The sequence below is a fragment of the Bombina bombina genome, chromosome 3 (assembly GCF_027579735.1).
Source record: "Bombina bombina isolate aBomBom1 chromosome 3, aBomBom1.pri, whole genome shotgun sequence".
In the NCBI taxonomy this organism is placed as follows: Eukaryota; Metazoa; Chordata; class Amphibia; order Anura; family Bombinatoridae; genus Bombina; species Bombina bombina.
The window spans coordinates 949955601-949978454 of record NC_069501.1 but is presented as its reverse complement, the minus strand read 5'-3'; the positions used below and the strand labels follow the sequence as shown (position 1 = coordinate 949978454).

The 22854-nt window shown below is 37.5% G+C and overlaps 1 protein-coding gene across 4 annotated transcripts in view; it reads left to right on the top strand.

Moving 5' to 3' along the window:
* Positions 1–22854, top strand: part of ENOX1 (ecto-NOX disulfide-thiol exchanger 1) — a 1465540-nt gene that overhangs the window by 1093382 nt on the left and 349304 nt on the right. For all 4 annotated transcript variants that reach the window (XM_053707980.1, XM_053707982.1, XM_053707981.1 and 1 more), the window contains one exon: positions 843–949. In XM_053707980.1, coding sequence (XP_053563955.1) covers positions 843–949 — 107 coding nt within the window. The remainder of the gene's footprint in view (positions 1–842; positions 950–22854) is intronic.

Here is a 22854-nt window from a genome sequence, read left to right as displayed (position 1 = left end):
AACTCTGCATAAAGAAATAAACAGGGAGAAAAAACAAAGAAACATACTTTGGTAGCAGATACAAATCATGGGCTAAATAAGTCTGCCCAAATTATCTAAAAAGTTTGAGCTTAATTAGCTTGTTGGATATCCTTACACTTTAAGTCCCCCTACAGTTTTTGCCTTTATTACCGCTAATGGAAGTTTATTCCATGAATCAACCACTTTTTCTGTGAAGTGCTTCTGCCAATTACTCTTGCACACTCTACTTGAAATCATGACCCCTTGTTCTGATGTTGCTCTTTTTGTGAAACAAAAACAATGAAAATAAACAGCACACATTTTATTCTATGCCCCTGTATGAGGCCATATATGAGTGAAACCTTTAATGGTTGCCTATTTCACAAATGTGCATGTCCCTTTAATGTTGGCTGTACTTTAAAATTCTCTTACCAAACTGTTAAATATGAAGCTAAAATTATCAAGTGCAACAATTTATAATATGGCAAAATAATATGACTTTCATACATAAAACTTATCTGACAGGAATATGTGTTTAGTTAGCCTCAGAAATACAGAAAAAGTGTGGTTTTCTTTTGTTTAGTCTGCTAGGTTCTACAGTTCTATAGACTTTAAAATAGTAATTATTAACTATTTAATTATTTAAAATAAAGTATTGGAGTGACGCTTGATGGACTCATCTCCAAAACTAACAACATGTAAGTACAAAAGACATTTACAGGCTGCCTATAGATCTTGTCTACGGACATTATCCATAGGAGCCAAGTGTCTTTTTTTTTGCTTTCTCTGGAATGATCACATCATAAATTGCTTGTCTTGTTTGACTTCCTTGTTCACCAAAGTTGAGCAGATTGTGGCCGTTTTCAACGCTTCCACCAGACAAAAAGCCTGGGACCATTTCTCGAAAGCGCAGCGCAAGAACATTGACATTTGGCGAAAGCATTGTGAGGTGGGTGCTTTTACAACTTTCTATCCATCACTCTCATCACCACAAAGTTAATACATTTTTTTGGAATGAATGTCAGTATTTCTGGCTCGATAGAATGCAAAGGTGGGTTTTTAGACCATTTTTAAGTTGCTATAGACAAACTTAATTACATTAGAAAATTGTGTGTTCTGTGATGGACAAGCCAGAAGAGAGTGACTGTTGTTCCCATGGAAACTTAGCAGGTTTGTGAAGTCTTTACAAATATTTATTTTCCCCTGACTGTCTTCAGTAGAGTCTTAATGATTATTTGTTTATTTATATTCATTTATTTTTTGGTATGTAGTTTTGTTGAACATTTAAGTTTACAACAATAATTAAAGGTGCAATCTCCTCTACACAAAAGTAGGACATTGTTATAAATGAGCTCGTCATCACATATTCAATTTTGCCTTGTGAAGGACATTGTTACAAATAAGCTCGTCATCACATATTAAAAATTTGCCTTGTGAAGCTCATTTTTCCCCCCTGCAAAGACTTCTAAATTGGGCAATGAATTATATACATGTTTCTAGTATTTTAAAGCATTGCACGATTGTATTGCCCTTATCCCCCTCCTACCTCACATGTAAGTTATATTTTTCTATCAGCTTGAACCTTTTTTTCCTTCTTAATATGAGGAGAGTCCACGGCATAATTCCTTACTGTTTGGAAATACTGAACCTGGCCACCAGGAGGAGGCAAAGACACCCCAGCCAATTAAATACTCCACCTACTTCCCTCATATCCCAGTAATTTTTTGCCTTTCGTCACAGGAGGTTGGCAGAGAAGTGTCAGAAGATTCGGAGTAGTTCCTTATGAAGGATATCTACCCTTTGAAATGGGACTGGAGTTTTAATTAGTCTTATCAGCCTCTCAGTGAGAGCATTGAGGAAAATTAGAGTCTGGAGATGCAGGGAGAGTCTTTCTGCGAACACATCCAGACTCGTATTAACAGCTCCTAAGCATACAGTGTTGACGAATTTCACTGCTTGCTTCCATCACTCAAGTCCATGTCAGGAGCGATGCTACAAGACTGTCAAACTTGAGAGGCTGTGTTTCTGTTCCACGGCTAGATTCCGGTAAGATCGTTTCATTTTTTTTTACACATATGATAACGCAAGAAGACAGGGTCACAATGTGGCTCCTTTTATCTGTATGTAATTAAGGGTTAATATCTCCAGAGGGGAATTATTGAACAGTGGGGATTAATCACATAAATTTATTTGATTATGCTGCTACATGTGTAAGATGAGGCTCAGGCAGATGTTGGAACGTACAGGATTTTACTTTCGTTTTGGAAGCTACACAGCTTGAAAGACTTGGCTTGCTTTTTTGCTATTATAGCAGGGGCTGTCCTGTATTGTGCACCATGTGACCGGGTGTGGTCACACTTATTTCCTCTTTCCTGGCCGCGCAGTTTACCGGAGAAGAAAACGGTTTCTCTGTTTGGCCTGGGTCATAGGAGTTGGTAAGTGCCCCAGTCATTGTGGGTATAAAGGTGCCATTTTTTCTTATTACTCAATAGTCTGTTTTGTAAGCACAAGCTATAGAGGATTCTGATGCGTTAGAGGGTACTCCCTCTTTACCTTAGTCTAATATCTGTCTATATTTTGAGGAGGCCACTGTATACCCACCCGCTCAACTATGTTCCACATACCTTGATAAAGTAATCATGTCAAAGAAGGTTAATATATTTGATACCACTGAGCCGTCCACCTCTGAGGAGTCTCCATCCCATGAGGTGCACACCCTACAGTCATCTCCCAATACACATGCAGCTTCCCGTAGAACTCCAATCCTCCATCTGGAGGGGGCTTTTTACTGCCAGACTTTACTGAGCAATTGCAAATGGCAGTGTCTGCAGCCTTTAGTGCTTTACCTCACCCTGCTAAGCGCAAACGAAAGGTCAAATATTGCTATCCTTCCCAGGGGTCATCAACTAGTTTGTTGGATTTATCTGATACAAGATTATCTGATGATGAAGGCGCTTCTGATACTTCAGAGGGCGCTCTTTCTGGGTCAGAATCTGCTGCCTCTAAACCTCCAGTTGCGGAGGAATCAGATTTTAGATTTAGGATTGAGCATTTACGCTTTCTGTTGAAAACGTTTTGGCTACGTTAGAGGTTTCAGAGTCCAAATTACCTGAGGAACCTTTGATTCCTAAATTAGATAAGGTTTACGAGGACAGGGTTTTACCACAGATTTTCCCGGTTCCCGTAAAGATGGCGAACATTATTAAGAGTGAATGGGTAAGGATTGGTTCTTCATTTTCCCTTTTTTCTTCCTTTAAGAAATTGTTCCCAGTCCCAGACTCTCAATTGGAGTTGTGGGGTTCCATCCCCAAGGCAGATGGTGCTGTCTCCACGCTTGCTAAACGCACACTACTATCCCGCTTGAGGATAGTTTGTCGTTTAAAGAGCCACTCTGTTAAGAAAGATGGGCGCAATCACATATATGGTGCAGGTTTCGGCGCAAGCGTGGGAACCTGCGCCGGCCGTAATTTCACCTCGCACATCGGGGTATTACATATACTGCACTGTTAGATGCTAAACTGGCGTAAGTAGGACAAACTGGCGATCTTCTGAAATGTGCACAAATACACATTTCAGTCGTCGTAAGTAACTTACGCCAGTATTTTGTCCACGGAAATTGTCAATAAAGAGTAGTTTTATGCAAATTAGGCTAACACTCATAAAAATGAACCGCGATTTCAAATATAAATGCAACACGTAATTACGCTATTCAAAATTCATATATAAACCCATGCGCAGCCGCCATTTTCTTCAGTGTGTTTGGATTGTTCGTTGAGCTTCAGCACACTACACTGAAGTGTGATTGGTTTGACACACTTACAGAGGCAGGAATAATAAATGCTTAGAAGAGGTTTAACTGTTTGCGATTTGTGGCTGATATGTATGTGATTGCGCATTCGTTTGTTAGGCCTTCAGGGAGTTACGTTGCTTTTTTAGTCAGTGCAAGGGTTACTGCGCCTGCAATTTGTGGCGAGATAAGAATGGAGTAGATTCTCTGAATTCTGAGCGCGTAAATCCTTACGCTGTATATTGGATACCAAATTGCGCGGCTGTTCTATGTTAGTCTATGGGTAAAAAAAATACGCCCGAAGGGTGAAATATATGCGTGTAACTTGTATGCTATGCCGTATATGCAATACCAAAATCGCGTAAAATCTGGCGGCGGAGGATTTTGCGGGCGACGCTGCATATGTAATGGAGGCCGATGTTTCAACATACGGGATATTTCTTTCAATCTGCAGCGGCTGTTGCTGTGGTTGCTGGAGCGGTTACCTACTGGTGCGATGCCTTATCTGAGTTGATCAAGGTGGAGGGTCCTCTCGATGTGATCCAGGAGAGAATTAAGGCCTTAAGGGTGGCTAATTCTTTTTTTGTGATGCTAATATGCAAATTAATGAATGTTAATGCTTTAGGTTATTCTGTTCAAGCCCGTAGGGCACTCTGGCTGAAGTCCTGGTCTGTGGACATGACTTCTTAGTCCAGACTTCTTTCCCTCCCTTTTAAGGGAAAGATTTTATTTGGTCCAGGCCTGGACTCAATTATCTCCACGATTATTGGAGGCAAGGGTGCCTTTTTACCGCAAGATAAGAAGAACAAGCCTAAGGGACAAGGTCCCAATTTTCATTCCTTTTGTTCTGATAAATCCCAACGTCAGCAGCCCTCTGCAAGCCTGAGCAATCCAGGGGTATCGAACCGGCTCAGTCCTGGAATAAATCCAAGCAGAGCAAGAAGCCAGCTGAGACAAAGTCGGCATGAAGGGGGCAGCCCCCGATCCGGTTCTGGATCACGTAGGGGGCAGACTGTCGCTCTCTTCAGACGCTTGGTTTGAGGAAGTGCAAGACCCGTGGGTCCTGGAGGTTTTCGCTCAGGGATACAAGATAGGTTTCAAGTCTCATCCACCCAAGGGCAGATTCCTCCTATCAAACCTGTTTTCCAGGCCAGAAAAGAGAGAAGCCTTTCTGGGGTGCATGAGGGATCTCTCCTCCCTAGGAGTCATTGTCCCAGTAGAAAGAGGTTTGGGATACTATTCAAACCTTTTTGTGGTCGCAAAGAAGGAGGGAACTTTCCGTCCCATTCTAGACCGAAAGTGCTTAAACAAATTCCTATCTGTCCCCTCGTTCAAGATGGAGACAGTAAGGTCTATCCTTCCCTTAGTTTAGTAAGGAATGTTCATGACCACTATAGATCTGAAGGATGCTTGCCTTCACGTTTCAATCCACAAGGAACACTTCAGGTTCCTAAGGTTTGCGTTCCTGGACCAGCACTTCCAATTTATTGCACTTCCGTTTGGTCTAGCTACTGCTCCAAGAGTTTTTACAAATGTTCTAGGGGCACTGCTTGCAGTGGCCAGAACCAGAGGTATAGCAGTAGCTCCATACTTGGACAATATTCTAGTTCAAGCACCATCCTGTCAGCTGGCAAAGATCATTCGAAGTCTCTTCTGTTTCTTCTTCGATCTCATGGTTGGAAGATAAATTTAGAAAAGAGTTATTTTATTCCCAGTACCAGAGTGGAATTCCTGGGTACTATAATAGACTCCATATCCATGAGGATATTCCTTACAGACCAGAGACATTACAAGCTAACTTCCGCTTGTCTTGCCCTCTGTGACTCGGTGTATAGAGGTGATTGGTCTTATGGTGTCCAGCATGGACATCATTACTTTTGCCAGATTCCACCTGAGACGACTTCAGCTGTGCATGCAGAGACAGTGGAATGGCGATCATTCGGATCTGTCTCAAAAGATTTCTCTGGACAACCGGTCGAGAGAATCACTCTCCTGGTGGCTCTGTCGAGATCACCTGTCCCAAGGCACATCCTTCTTGAGACCATATTAAGAAGGAAAACATAAATTATGCTTACCTGATAATTTAATTTCCTTCTGTATGAGGAGAGTCCATGGCCCCCGCCCGTAAACTCTGATGGGCGGACCAAAATTAGTTTTGTTCTTCTGGCACCATTTTTACCCTGATATTTCTCCTACTGTTCCTTGTTCCCTTGGCAGAATGACTGGGATATGAGGGAAGTAGGGGGAGTATTTAACCCTTTGGCTGGGGTGTCTTTGCCCCCTTTTGGTGGCCAGGTTCAGTATTTCCCAACAGTAAGGAATGATGCAGTGGACTCTCATACAGAAGGACATGAAATTATCAGGTGAGCATAATTTATGTTTTTTTTTACTTTGAAAAGCAGGTGGGCTGTACCATTCAAATGCTGTACCTCTCAAACCGTACACTATAATTGGCGTGCAGTCCCAGCTAGAAAGTCAAGCTGAAATGAACAGAGGTTCGAAAGCACAGTAATTCTAGCATTATCATACAGCGTATGTTAGCAGTGCACATGGAATTTTTTTAATTTTAAGATTTTGTGCTTGCAGTTTTCATACATTAATAAACATAATTATGTTCTGGTTTATAAGCAGTTAAAATATAGTTCAAATGGTACTTTTAAACTATGAATCTTGTACACAGCTAAAACATGATCACCTAAAAGGATGATTGTGCTTGAAATTAAATGTTTTAGAAATATTATTAAATTATGCAAACTGATCTGAAATTAATTACACATTACTAATTGGTATTACTGGTTAAAGAAGAAAAAAAACTGAATTCAAACACATTAGGTTGTCATAATCAGTATTAAATAAATGATCCACTTTGTACAATGTAATCCCAGTACTAGAACTGAACCAAAAAATGTTCAGTATGTTGTTTGTGTTTGCCAATATGTAATGGATGCTAATAAAACCACAAATTGTATTTGGGATCCGCTCTGCACATTATATATAACATAGAGTTTGTGTGAGGTTTCCCCCTCCCCAACTTTATTTCTCTTTTATTAAATATAACAATATACAAAAAAGGATAGACGTACAGGGTACTTTAAACAATAGACAATGAGGTGTCCACAGAAAAACAAATTAGGAAAAAAACAAACAAAGGTATTGAATAACATCTTGTATCTAATTTGGGTGAGTTTTGAATTAGATTATCCATCAATTTATATAAAAACATTGATAACAACAGCAGTTTCTTAATAAATGATCAATTTTAGAGGCTTTGAAATTGCTTACAAACCTGCTACTTTTAAAACAGTAGAAACATAAGAGAAATAGTGATGACCAGAAAAGACATTTATGTAAAATAAAGTCAACCAGGGTTTTATTTCTTTTTAGCTGTTCAATGTATATGCATTTGTTTAGAGAGACTGCACCTTTTAAGCTTGCCATTTGCATGGTTGATACATGTATGTTGTGTCAGTATTTTGCCTTCCATCTGCATCTGTTGTGAGTGCATGTGATGTCATTATTCTTAACAAATAAATGCCAGTATTTTCAGTTGCTTTCCTTTTTTATTACGGTCATCTTGTTTCCATTAATTGTTCAGCAAATCTCATTTTCTTTGAGCCAGTATTTCAACAAGTAAGTACTCTGCCTTTTGATTTTCATTGTTCAAAGCTTTTTATATAACACTATTGCTCTGAGGCCTTTTTAGCAAGTTCTTTCATAACATGTACCCGCATTGCCTTCCTTGATCCCAGTACACTTTGCTAACATGAATTACCAGGCACTCTACAGCAAATGTGACACACTGATGTTAGGAGTAGCATTAATAAAGCTATGGCATATATAAATAATATACAAGTTCATTATACACAAGGCATATTTCTATCATTAGAAAGCCTCATGAGTGTTATTTATCTTATCTGCTTTGCTGTAGCCAATTTGAGGCAGCTATAAATGATATCTTGCAATTACTGTGGAGCATAGTGTCAGGGTTCTGAATTCCACAGAATGCATTCCAATGAAAACAAAATAACAGATTCAAATTTAAATTACAGGACAAGCAGGAAAATAAATAATAAAACAGCATGATATTTATGGACCTGGTTATACAAATATTAGTTAAAAAAAGTGCAATATTGTTACATATCTCCTAACCATCGGACATTCTACAGGATTGTCATTGGTTGGAAGCTCTGGCCTTTTAGCCACCGGCAGACGTTCATTGTGGTGATTTTGATATGAAACCCAAAAATGTTATTTTGTGATTCAGACAGAGCATCAGATTAAAAAAAAAAAAAGTTTCCCATTTACATCTATTATCAAATTTGCTTTGTGCTTTGTTGAAGAGACACCTAGGTAGGTGGCTGTAGAACTGCATGGCAGAAAATAGTGCTGCCATATAGTGCTCTTGCAAATGGATAACAATGTTGCAAAAGTTCTACCAAAAAGTGCTCCAGATAAATAAAGGACCATGAGGTTACATCCCTGCTTTTCAGCAATAGATATAAAGAGAAGAAGGAAAATTTCATAATAGAAGTAAATTAGAAGTTCTTTACAATTGCATGCTCTATCTAAATCATGAAAGAAGAAAAAATGGTTTTCATGTCCCTTTAATGTTGACTGTAAACAAATAAAAGTCTCTTCCCAAACTTAGCAAGTGCAACAGTTTATAAAAATGGATCTGAATCATGAAAGAAAAATGTAGTTTCATGTCCCTTCAAGGGTCTGTCTGAGAAACACAGATGGGCCACCTAGACACACCCACAGCCCACCCTGAAATTCCCATGACCTGCCCAAGACCCTGTCTTCATGATGTTGTCCCACAAGCTTAGTAACCTCACGCATCCCGGAAGCTTCTGAGAGGCATTTTTTTATTGTTTGAACCAGTCTAAAACCAACAGTATTTCTTACATCCTTCAGAATTGTGACCTTTTTAGATTTGTAGTCTACCATGCCTTCCTTAAAGAAATAAACGACCTTTGAATGTATGTGTTTAAGTGTTCTGTTGAAGCATATTCTTTAGCCTATGTTTATCTAGGAAAGCTAGACAGGGAACATTTAAACCCAGCGTTAAAAGTCTGAAATGATTTATAATCTATTTTTGTGCTAAAATAGAGGCAATAAACTGTTTTGTTTATAGTGGGGAATGCTAGTACTATGCCTGGCATGTACTGGCTTTGTTAACCTTTTAGCTGCCTTAGTGGGTGTCAGTGCATCACTAGTATTAAAAAACAAACAAAGTAAAGCTATTTGGGTCTAAGTAGGAAGCAATGTTAGCTTGGAATATTATCACTGGCTGCACAAGGAAATGTTTTACACAACAGCTTAGATGACGAGACTGTAGTTAGAATCTATTATATCTGAATGTTTACTTTTTAGACTTTTCAGTTTTAGCAAATGTAATTCATTACTTCATTCTCGTGTTATCTTGTGTTGAAAAGCTCAGCTTGATAGGCTCAGCAATGCTTTACTGGAATCATGCCGGTGAATGGCAGCTATACATATATGCTTCTTGTCATCGACTCACCATATATGTTTAGGTAGGTCCCAGTAATGCATTGCTGTTCCGGAGCTGACTTTAACAGTGTGTTTAACCTCGTAGCAAGGGCTAAACACATTGTTTTATGCAAGTACAGTAATTAAAATAATTTCTGCATCTGCATTTTCTTTTTGCACTTTTTATGATCCTTTAATAACAATTAACCTGGCACAAGACATTTGTGACAAGAATAAATAATATTATTGTTTTCAATCTTTATGCATTCTGGGTTTTTGGGAATAATATTAGTCACATGCTGAATTTAATGATAGATTTCAAATACTCCCTAGTCTATGGCTTGTAAATCATTAGAGCAGATTAGCAAAAGATCAGGGGCCCGATCCGATATGCAGCGTCGCCCGCAAAAGCCGGCGACGCCAAAATTTGCGCGGGTTTGGTATCCTATATACGGCGTAACCTAGAAGTTACGCTCGTATAGTTCTGCCTTCGCCCGTAGTTTTTTGGGCGAAAATGGAGAAATCTTACTCCATTTTCACCTCGCCACAAAATGCAGCCGTAGTAAGCCTTACGCTGTCTATTGGAGCCCCGTAACTCCCTAAACTACCTGCTAAATAAAAACTAAAACACCTAACGCATGCGCAATGTCTATCTACTTGTCAACCGCGATCCCCCGCCGCAATCCCTAATAAAGTGTTTAACCCCTAAACCGCCGCTCCCGGACCCCGCTGCCACCTACATTAAAAGTATAACCCCCTAATGTGATCCCCCTACACCGTCGCCAACTACATTAAATGCCCCCTAATGTGAGCCCCTTACACCGCAGCCATCTACATTACCTACCCCCTAAAGTGAGCCCCGTCCCCGCCACCATCTACCTTACCTACCCCCTAAAGTGAGCTCCTACCCCGCCGCCAGCTATATTAAATAATTAACCCCTAATCTAATCCCCCTACCGCCACCACCTATAAATACATTGTAGCTATCTTAGGGTTTATTTTATAGGTAAGTATTTAGATTTAAATAGGAATATTTTAATTAATAATATTAATATTAATTCGATTTATTTTAATAAGAATTTAGTTAGGGATGTTAGAGTTAGATAGGGTTATTATACTTACTATATATATAATATAATAATGATATTAACTATATTAACCCTAATATAATTAGGGTTAATATAGTTAATATATATAATATAATAACTATATTAACTATATTAACCCTAATATAATTAGGGTTAATATAGTTAATATAGCTGGCGGCGGTGTAGGGGGATTAGATTAGCGGGTAATCTATTTAATATAGGTGGCGGTGTAGGGGGATTAGATTAGGGGGTAATACATTTATTATAGGTGGCGGCGGTGTAGGGGGATTTAGATTATAGGCAAAAGAGCTGTTTACTTTGTGACAATGCCCTGCCAAAAGCCCTTTTAAGGGCTAGTAAAAGAGATGATTCTTTTGGGGCATGCCCCGCAAAAAGCCCTTTTAAGGGCTGGCAATAGAGCTGTTTACTTTGGGGTAATGCCACGCAAAAAGCCCTTTTCAGGGCTATTTGTAGGGTTAGCCTTAGGTTTAGTGGTAGGGATAGTTTAGTATTTTAGGGGTTAATTAATTTAATATAGGTGGCGGCGGTATAGGGGGATTAGATTAGGGTTTAATTAATTTAATATAGGTGGCGGCGGTATAGGGGGATTCGATTAGGGGTTAATTATTTAATATAGCTGGCGGCGGGGTAGGAGCTCACATTAGGGGGTAGGTAATGTAGGTGGCGGCGGTGTAAGGGGCACACATTAGGGGGTAGGTAATATAGCTGGCGGCGGTATAGGGGCTCACATTAGGGGGTAGTTAATGTAGGTGGTGGCGGGGTAGGAACTCACATTAGGGGGTAGTTAATGTAGGTGGCGGCGGGGTCCGGGAGCGGCGGTTTAGGGTTTAATAACTTTATTAGGTGGCCGCGTGGTCCAGGAGCGGCGGTTTAGGGGTTAATGCATTTATTATTAGGAGAGTGAGGGGGGATAGCGGATAGAGGGTTAGACATGTCGGGCTATGTTTGGGAGGCGTGTTAGACAGTACGGGTGATTTCATAACTTAGTCAGGTTTTGTAGGCGCCGGCAGTTTCTAAAGTGCCGTAAGTCACTGGCGACTCCAGAAATTTGTACTTACGCAGTTTTCTGGACATCTCTGGTTTATCAGACTTACGGCACTTTAGCATCTGATGGCGCCGTATATTGGATAGCTCAAGTTGCAAGCTGAAACTACGGGCGGCGGGGGTTCCCTCGCTTGCGCCGCAAACTACGATCTTTATCGGATCGCGCCCCAGGCTGTTTCATATATACTTGAAGTGAGTAAATTAGTAGCTTGAGGTGAGATAATGAAGCTCAGTCACTCTCCCTCTGGCTCCTAGAGACTAGAAGGTAGTGATGCTTCCCCATTGGCCGTCTGCATGATTTCTATGATTTCTTTCTTACTGTAGTGTGGCAAATGCATGTTTTTTATTCTGATCTTAAAGGAACACTTTGTGTGACCATGTTTTTTTATTCACTAGTGACACTGCAACTCAGTGTGTTTAACTCCCGCAGAGAACTGTTGGTCTGGAGTGGTAAATTACTCTACTGAATCAGCAGCAGTTGTTAAATGACCCAACTGTTAAACACACAGAGTTGCAGGGTAACACATCAGAGTATGCCATTTTTTCAGTATAATGACCCTTTAATCTCGAAACAGATTCCTACATAAAATGTTTAAGTAAAATAAAACAAACCGTGCTATATGCATTGCTTATTGGTTTTGCTGCAAAATGCTAACAAGAATTGTGCTTATTCCACTCTGCCTGGAGAAGCTGGAGTTGCTCTATTTTACCTAAAGTGAAAGTCTACAATATCATTTTTATTGTTTTAAAAAATACATTATCCCTTTATTTCTCATTCCCCAGTTTTGCATAACCAACATAGTTATATTACAGCCCCCTGATCACATGACTTTTTATTTATTATCTTTTGACTTGCATTTAGTACTGTGTTGTGCTAAATCTTAAATAACTCCTCGGGCGTGAACACAATGTTATCTATATGGCCCGCATGAACTAGCAGTCTCTTGTTGTGAAAAGCAAATAAAAAAATCATGTGATGAGAGACAGGCTGTAGTGGCTTAGAAACAGGCAGACATTTAGAGGTTTAAATGGTATAAAGTATATTAATATAACAATGTTAGTTGTGCAAAGCTGGGAAATGGGTAGTAAAGGCATTATCTATCTTTTTAAATAATAACAATTTTAGTGTAGACTGTCCCTTTAAGTATTTATCTGACAACTTTATACACACTGCTTGCTTAGATTGAGAACCAGCTAATTTACGTTATTTGTTATTAGCCACAGTAAAGGAGACCAGAAACATTAATTCCAGGAGGATTTTCAAGGGGTGTGTCTCTGAAATGTCCCTGACTGGCAAAACCTTTTAAATTGTGCTAACAAACACCTAGATTACGAGCTGTGCATTCGTGTTTTAACGCTGAAAAAATGGTAATTTCAGCGTTAAAACAGCACTGCAGCCATTACACGTCTTGTCAGTATAGCTGTACCGCAAGCCTTTTAGCCTATAACGCAACAACAGTCCCGCACTCGTAAAAATTACATTTTTTCATGGGACTTCCATAGCACAGCCATTACAAGTTTTGCGGTGAGGCTAAAAAGCTTGCGTTCCAGCCTATACCGACAAGATCCGTTTCGCAATCTGAGAGCAGTAGTTATGAGTTTTACGCTACAAAAATATTAAATAAAACTCATAACTAAACTGTTACAAAGTACACTAACACCCATAAACTACCTATTAACCCCTAAACCGAGGCCCTCCTGCATCGCAAACACTATATTAAACTAATTAACCCCTAATTTGCTGCTCCCGACATCGCCACCCTTGATAAGATGTATTAACCCCTGTTCTGTCGCTCCCCGACATTGCCCCTATTCCCCCACACCCCAACATCGCCCACACTATAATAAATATATTAACCCCTATTCCGCCGCTCCCCGACATTGCCGCCTCTATAATAAACCTATTAACCCCTAAACCGCAAGCCCCCACAACAAAATATACTAAATTAAACTATTAACCCCAAAACTGAAAGCTCCGCACATCGCAATAAACTAATTTAAACTAGTAACCCCTAAACCTAACTTTATATTAAAATTACAATTTCCCTATCTTAAATTAAATTAAAACTTACCTGTCAAATTAAAAACACTTAAGTTTACACTAACAAGCTAAAGGCCAGATTATGAGTTTTGCGTTATGAGCGGCTCGGTAATAACTTGCAAGTTATTTCCACCGCTCACCTTTAATAGCGCTGCTATTACAGGTTTGCAAAAACCCAGCGTTAGCAGGCAATATGGCAGCCTTGAGCTCTATACCACACACAAATACCAGCGCTGCTTTGAGCTGGTTTTACGTACTCATGCACGATTTCCCAATAGACAACGATGGGGAGAGCCGGCTAAAAAAAAGCCTAACACCTGCAATAAAGGAGCGTAAAGCTCCGTAAAGCAGCCCCATTGATTCCTATGGGGAAAGAAAATGTATGTTTACACCTTACACCCTAACATAAACCCTGAGTCTAAACACCCCTAATCTGCCGCCCCCGACATCGCCGACACCTACATTACACTTATTAACCCCTAATCTGCCGCCCACGACATCGCTGCCACCTACCTACACTTATTAACCCCTAATCTGCCACCCCAATGTCGCCGCCACCTACCTACACTTATTAACCCCTAATCTGCCGTACCCCAATATCGCCACCGCCACTACTATACTAAAGTTATTAACCCCTAAACCTCTGGCCTCCCTCATTACTAACACTAAATAAATATATTAACCCCTAAACCTAACCCTAACACCCCTAACTTTAATATAATTAAAATAAATCTAAATAAAAATTACTATCATTAACTAAATAATTTCTATTTAAAATTAAATACTTAACTGTAAAATAAACCCTAAGCTAGCTACAATATAACTAATAGTTATATTGTATCTAGCTTATGTTTTATTTTTATTTCACAGCTAAGTTTTTATTTATTTTAACTAGGTAGACTATTTAGTAAATATTTATTAACTATTTACTAACTACCTAGTTAAAATAAATACAAATTTACCTGTAAAATAAAAACTAACCTGTCTTACACTAATACTTAACATTACACTACAATTAAATAAATTACATTAATTAAATACAATTAACTAAATTACAAAAAAACAAAACACTAAATTACACAAAATAAAAAAGAAATTATCAAATATTTAAACTAATTACACCTAATCTAATAGCCCTATCAAAATAAAAAAGCCTCCTCCAAAATAAAAAAAAACCCTAGCCTAAACTAAACTGCCAATAGCCCTTAAAAGGGCCTTTTGCGGGGCATTGCCCCAAAGAAATCAGCTCTTTTACCTGTAAAAAAAAATACAAACAACCCCCCCAACAGTAAAACCCACCACCCACACAACCAAACCCCCCAAATAAAATCCTGTCTAAAAAACCTAAGATCCCCATTGCCCTGAAAAGGTAATTTGGATGGGCATTGCCCTTAAAAGGGCATTTAGCTATTTTTCTTTGCCCAAACCCCTAATATAAAAATAGAACCCACCCAATAAACCCTTAAAAAAAAACTAACACTAACCCCTGAATATCCACTTACAGTTTTTGAAGACCGGACATCCATCCTCATCAAGCCAGGAGAAGTCTTCATCCAAGTGGGCAGAAGTTCTCAACGAAGCCGGGAGAAGTCTTCATCCAGATGGCATCTTCTATCTTCATTCTTCCGACGCGGAGCGGCTCCATCTTCAAGACATCCGGCGCAGAGCATCCTCTTCTTTCGCTGGATCTTGAAGAATGAAGATTCCTTTAAATGACGTCATCCAAGAATTCCGATTGGCTGATAGAATTCTATCAACCAATCGGAATTAAACTAAAATTAAACTAACTGCCAATTAAAACTAAAATACACATTAAAAAAATCCTAATACTACTCTAAAAATTACAAAATATCTAATTACAAAAAATAGCAAACACTAAATTATGATAAATTACAAACGAAAGTATCAACAATAAAAAAGAATTTCACCTAATTTAATAGCCCTATAAAATTAAAAAAGCCCACCCAAAATAAAAAAAACCTACCCTACAATAAACTAGCAATAGCCCTTAAAATGGCCTTTTTGTAGGGTATTGCCCTAAGTTAAACAGCTCTTTTACCTACAGAGTAGGTACAGTAAAACCCACCACCCAACCAACCCCCCAAAATAAAAAAACTAACTCTAACGAAAACCTAATCTACCCATTGCCCTGAAAAGGGCGTTTGTATAGGCATTTAGCTCTTTTTCTTTCCCTTAAAAGGGCATTTAGCTTTTTTAAGAACTGCCCAACCGCTAATCTAAAAAAAAAAACCCCACATAAAAAACCTTAAAACAACCTAACACTAACCCCTCTTTAGGTACTCACAGTTGCTGAAGTCCCGCTTGAAGGATCTTCATCCCGGCGGCTCCATCTTTATCCAGGCGGCATCTTCATCCAGGCGGCTCCATCTTCATCCATCGCGGGACCGGCATCTTCTTCATCCCTGCGGAGGCAGAGCAGTCGATGCGCGGAGGCAAAGGTCCAAGGCGGAGCTCCAGGCGGAGGTCCATCGATCCGATGTGGAGGTCCTCTTCATGCGATCGTCCGCCGCACACTGAGGATTGAAATGCAAGGTACCCCTTTTATACTGGGGGTACCATTGCATTCCTATTGGCTGAAAATTTTGAATCAGCCAATAGGAATTAGGGCTGCTAAAATCATATTGGCTGTTCAAATCAGTCAATAGGATTTAAGCAGCTCTCATTCTATTGGCTGATTCGAATCAGCCAATAGAATGAGAGCTGCTTAAATAACAAGATTTTAATTCAGTCCTTTAAAGGGGACAGTAAACACTTTGCAATTACAAGACATTTCAGTTGTCTTGCTATAAAATGACATATCAGCCAAGTTTAAATTTTAGTTTTAAAACTAACATACCTACTGCATTTATTTTTACTTTATTTGGAGGAGCAAATTTGGGCTCAAATTTACAATCTACAAGTCTAGCCATGGCCATATTGCTAGTATAAAATTAATTGTTTTGCAGCTGTTATCTGTTAAAGGCAGTTAGATAAAGATATGTAGAAGGGTTAACCTTGCAAAGTCTACTGGATGCTTTTAAAGTCTGAAAATTAGAAAATAAACATTTTTTCAAAGCTAAATTATGGGAAAAGGGGGAAATAAATAATGAAATTATATTAAAAAGTTGTTTTATTACCCATAACTTAACCTTTTATATAAAAATCTCAAGGTGTTTATTGTCTTGTTTTGTCCCTTAAATCATCTCTCCACGACACAAAACATTGTCATTTAAATCCGAGAATTCATTTTTAATTTTTGCCTGACAAGTGGTCAGCAAAGCCACATATGTGTTGGTCTCATTGCTTACCACCAATGAGACAGTCTGAAGTAAGATTGCAGTAATTTATGAACAAAGTTAAAACTAACTAGGTAGCCTGTTTTTGTTTGATATATAGATGGAGAGATAGATAGGTAGGTAGATAGATAGATAAATACCATACCCAGGGCTGACCTTCCTGCTGCTTTCCCTTAGTACATTTATGGCCATGGTACTCTCTTGGTCTATCCAGGAATGTTTAAACAACCTCATGAGATAGACAACAATGTCCCTTGCCTATTGATTACCCACCCAGAGAGCACCCATACACCACTGCTGTACAAGCAAGTCACATTCTGGACCAACCTATCCAGTTTCAATAATCTAGAGGATCTTTGGTGGGAAGTATGCAGATAACACTGATATGGATTCTCTAGCACCTTGGCCATTTTGTCCATTGCAAGTTTACAATCAAAACATAAATTCATTTTTTTTGCTAACATAATTCAGACAAAACCAAAACACAGACATTTAGGGACTCATTCACCAATATGACTTAATAACTATACTTAATGTCTTTAATTGTCATTTTACAGTACAATCATTTTACTTTAGGAAAACAAAAGTAAGACATTCAAAACCTATTTAATTGTGCCTCTAAGAAAGTTTTTGTTCTTTATCTTAGGCAGGTATATGTCCTCATAGATATGTTTGGAGAAATGGTTCCAAAGACCCAAACTCTATAATTAAAGGGACAATAAAGTAAAAAAAAAAGTTCATATTTTAGGTTGAGCATGCAAATTTAAACAACTTTCCAATTTACTTCTGCTATATAATTTGCTTTGTTCTTATAGTGTCCTTTGTTGAAAGCATACCTAGGTAGGGTCTGGAGCAACAATGCACTACTGGGAGCTAGCTGCTGAATGGTGGCTTCACATATATGCCTCTTGTCATTAGCTCACCTAATGTGTTCAGTTTTCACCCTGTAGTGCTTTGCTGCTCCTTCAACAAAGGATATCAAGAGAATTAAGCACATATGATAACAGAAGTAAATTGGATATTAAGCTCTGAATATTCTTGTCATACATATATGAATGAGCACTATTTAAACATGTTAAAAATATATTTCTATATATAGAAAAAGCTAAAATTGTTTATATTCATTTGTTATACCATGTAATTTTGTCACTAGCACTGCAAAGCTATGTTTAACCCTGATTGGATCAGCGTCAGTTTAAACTTGAGAACAGCTGAGCATGTCATTTTATCACTATATTGTCCCTTTGAGGGCTGATTGCTCACTGGCTTATAAGCGGAAACCCCCTCTACTTTGAGGGTCGACAGTAATATGCTTCACCAACATGAAAACTAAAAAACAGGAACTTTCATTTTACAAAAACAAACAAAAATCTGTAATAAATTGTGAAATACCCTCTTTTACATGCAACAAAGAAAAAAGAAAACTGACTTTAATGTCCCTTTAAAGGTTTGTTAATACACGTTACAAAATACACCATGTAATCTAAATTTAAAAATATGACGGAAATATTGCCACTTATGGCTTCCTTTAAAGTTAGTCTTAAAAGCAAAATTATAACAAGGTGTTCAATATATGTCCCCACAAGTAGAATAATACACGCTTCCGGTGCTGTAGTACAGAATACAATAAAAAACTAGTTTTGCTAATAGAAATCAATTATGTTTTGCAAGCTTTTAAAATTTATAGTCCATTAAGTTTTTGTGTAGGTCACTTGCAAAGTATACAACAATGTGAATTATATCCAATTATGTAGAGGAAAACTGAGAAATTGCATTTAATCAAAGCTTGATGGTATTTTAAAATCATTGCCACGATTAAATAAAAATAATAAACACTTTCTTTTTAGATTTAGAATATTAAATGGCTTTCTTTTGGTGCATTTTTGAGAGTAGTTCAAAGGTTTTTCTAAATTGTGAAACATATTCCTATTAGACCATACAGAGACATCACATGATTTGTTTATGTTTTGCTGTTGGGAACCAGACACACTTTTGATATCAAGATTGTCATAAAAATGCATTATTGATGAAAAGGACAATATTTTAAACTTTATTAAACTGAGATACTGACAACATGGACATTTACTAGATTTCTTGTTAATGGGCTGGATTTATAGACTCTTGAGAGGTTGTCAAGGAGCCTCATTGTAAAGACAAAATCATTTTTATTGAGCATTGGTTCACCTATCTTTCCCTGGGTTTCACTAGTGGATACTATTAACATCTATAGCTGCATGAGGCGACAGATATATGATATATATGATATCTTCCACACCAAATGATAGCCGCTTTCAAATAGAAAAAAATAATTTCAGCAACGCTTAGGAAACCCACCTGCAAATCGGTTTATGTAAACGTTGTTTTAAAATATTTACATGTCGGTCTTAAAATGGGTGAGTAGTCTTGCTGGATAGAACAAAGGGTGTCTCCAGGAAACGCCTGTGGACATTATGTGGCGCTTTTGAATGGTGGTCTAGATTTTTCACCTACACCTTAGACCAGCGCACGGAAGGATAAACGCTCTATTGCCCTTATGAAATATCTTGTCTTTCTATTTAGATAGAACATACAATTTTAAACAACTTTCCAGTTTACTTCTATTATCAAATTTGTTTCATTCTCTTGGTATCATTTGTTGAAGGAGCAGCAATGCACTACTGGTTTCTAATTGACAATCTGTGTATATATATATATATATATATATATATATATATATATATGCAGCCACCAATCAGCAGCTAGAACCCAGGTTCTTTGCTGCTCCTGAGCTTACCTAGATAAACATTTCAGCAAAGGATAACAAGAAAGGGTAGCAAATTAAATAATAGGTAGTTGTAGTGTTGCAGAAAGATATTGGATTTATTGAATCTAGGCAAGTGTTTTTCATCTCCATTCCTCAAGGTTCACAGATTTTTGTGATATCTGAAATAGAGCACAGCTAAAATTATCAGCTGATGGGTGAGAGCAGTATAGTCACCATGGTTACTGATTAGCTGATTATTTCCCCTGTGATCTAGTTCAGATTTTATGAAAATCTGGCCCATTGGTGGGTCCTGAGACTGGTTTGAACAGATAATAAATATCATTTGTGGATATCATTATATCTGACCCTTTGTATGATTTTCCTTTTTCAAAAGAAAAAGAAAAAATGAAAAGTAATTGCAGAAACTTTACACAGTAAAACAGACTTAATAGTTACTTTTTAAAAATCCCAATTCATTATTTTCCTTGAGATGCCTCTTTAATAGGACTTTGAACATTCATTACTGCCTTCTTTTTCAGCTCGCTCCTTTGGGAGCACCTTCTGCATTTTTCATAGGGTTTGCTGTGACATTTGTCAGATAATGAAAGCTATATATGGAGTGTATTGTGTATTCTGCTCAGGTGACGTTAGAGATTCGAAAATGCAGCCCTCCTCTGGGACAGAGCCCTTTGTCACTAGGAAAATTAGATGTCAGCAAAGTAAAAAGTTGCATGCTGCATTCCTACATTAAACCTGGCAGCATTGTTAGGTCCAAATGAGATAGTATCAACTTTCTGTTTCTCTGCACTATAAAATGAGAGACTACATTATCTCTGCTCTGTTGCATTAGTTCCTAGACAGCTTCCATCACGCTACACTTCACTGCATGCTGTTTAATGTTAAGACTTTAAAAAGCAATAGTGTTACTTGCTCTTTTCTGACACATATTTTTTATACTAAGCGAGTTTAATATTTTTAGATATAGCTTTTGTTTCTTTGTCTTACAGGTGATAACATAAAATTAGATATGAGTTTTATGTGTTTCAATTTCTGACTTCCATTTATCAACCGAAGCCTGCTGTTCTATATCATATATAAAAATAGTCTTTTTCTCAGACTTTTTTTCCTGTAATACACTGAAATACCATTTTAAATATTACACAGTGTTCCATTCAATGAACTATTTTAGATTTAAAGTATATGAACTAATTTGAACTACTAAAAATCATATTATTAAAGTGTTGGTAAAGTTATTTATTTTTAATTACAATATTTGAAATCATAAAGTAAAAGATAAGCACTTTGATTCATGAAAGGTTTTGTAAACGCTTTTTTTTTTAATAATTAACCTTTCTTGTTTTCAGATATTCCACCGTTCCTCCGCCCATAACGGATACTATATTTCTTACTTCAGTGACGATTCCAACTGTAGCCAATGGCATCGCGCCCCATTTGGCATCCAGCAAGTAAATAATAATGCCCCTGGTTTTGGACGCCAAAGGGTCACAATACCATTGGCTAGAGCCGGAATCATCACTGAAGTAAGAAATACAGTATCCGTTAAGGGCGGCGGAATATTTGAAAACAAGAAAGGGTAATTATTAAAAAATAAGCGTTTACAAAATCTTTCATGAATGAAAGTGCTTATCTTTTACTTTATGATTTCAAATATTGTAATTAAAAACTATTAACTTTACCAACACTTTGGGCTCCATGTACTAAGCAGTCAGCGAGCTACCCGCAACAAATCTCGCGTCAAAATTCGCAAACTGATATGTACAAAGCCGTCAATTATGTTAAAACTCGCATCTTTAAAATTGCGAGCGTACTTATCCGCCAAACCTCGCTACCGCTCCATTTTTCACTGTAATTAGACACATTTGACCACCAACTCGCCAAAAACAAATGTACTAAAAAATCTATTTGTCCGCTCGCTACAATTTCCGCTCCCACCTCGTTATTTTTGCCTCGCCACCTTTTAGGTGGCGGGCAAGGTACAAAACAATAGGAAAGTCAATCTAGACGCCAGTCTAGACATATATAAAAGGCAGTAATATCAGCATTGTACAGCATAACTGGCGTCTAATTTGTCTCTCATTTCCATGTACATAAATTGCGCCAAATTTGTCGACTGTAATTAAAGAGTAATCTATATTTTAAATTTGTATTGTATAGTTGTCAATCTTTATAATTATTTTTATATTAATATTTATATATTATCAGATCCAGATGAAGCCATATCCAAATTGTAAATAAATATTACAAAAATAACGCTGTTATCACTCTTCAAAAAATTTAGAACAATAATAAAGTTGTTTAGATAAGTTGAACTTTTATAGGAGCAAAATTCTATTCCCACGACTACTATGATGTTCGTGACACCTTGCATGTCACGTGTTAATAATTGGCCAGACAATTCAACTGAAAGTTAAAAGTACATCAGCTTAGTTGCGGCGAGCGAGACGTCAAATTTATCAATAATCCGCCACTGCTCGCGGCGGGCTAGACTTGTCTATTTATTGGGGGATTATTAGTACATAGTGACAGCGGACACCATTTCGCCCGCGGCGAGTAACGGCGAGTTTATCCGCGTCTAAAATGACGGATGAATTGACGGCTTAGTACATGGAGCCCTTTAACTACTAATATGATTTTTAGTAGCTCATATTAGTTCATATACTTTAAATCTAAAATAGTTAATTGAATGAAACACGTATAATATTTAAAATGGTATTCCAGTATATTACAGGAAAAAAATGTCTGAGAAAAAGATGAAAATCTATATTTATATTTTATGTATTATATAAGTGCCAATGTTTAAATTTGTGATTACAAATATTGTGATTAAAAACTATAAACTTTACCATCACTTTAACATACCTTATAAGTTTATATACCTTAATTTAAAACAGTTAATTCATTATTCGGATTTAACATAGAATTTTGTTATCACTAAATGTTATCAGTCACAAATAGAAGAATTCTAGTCAGTGGAGAACGCTACTAGCTCAGTAAATATGAAACAGTCTCAGTGTTTTACTCACTTGCTCTATTATTTTATTTTTTACTAGCTGTAGACTAAGGAAAATCCATCATTAAAACTACAATGTAAAAATAGTCACAAAGACCCAGAACATATACGAATGGAAACAAATATTATTTATTGTCATAAATGCCTTGCATTAATCTAATTATTATAAGTTAAATTGCTATAATGTTCACTTTTCTCAGAAAGTTTTATTAATATTTCATATATATATAATTTAAATATCCTGGGATATCCAACCATAATATATACAATCTTATAATCTAAAATGTTGTGCAAAATATTTGATTCCTCAGCC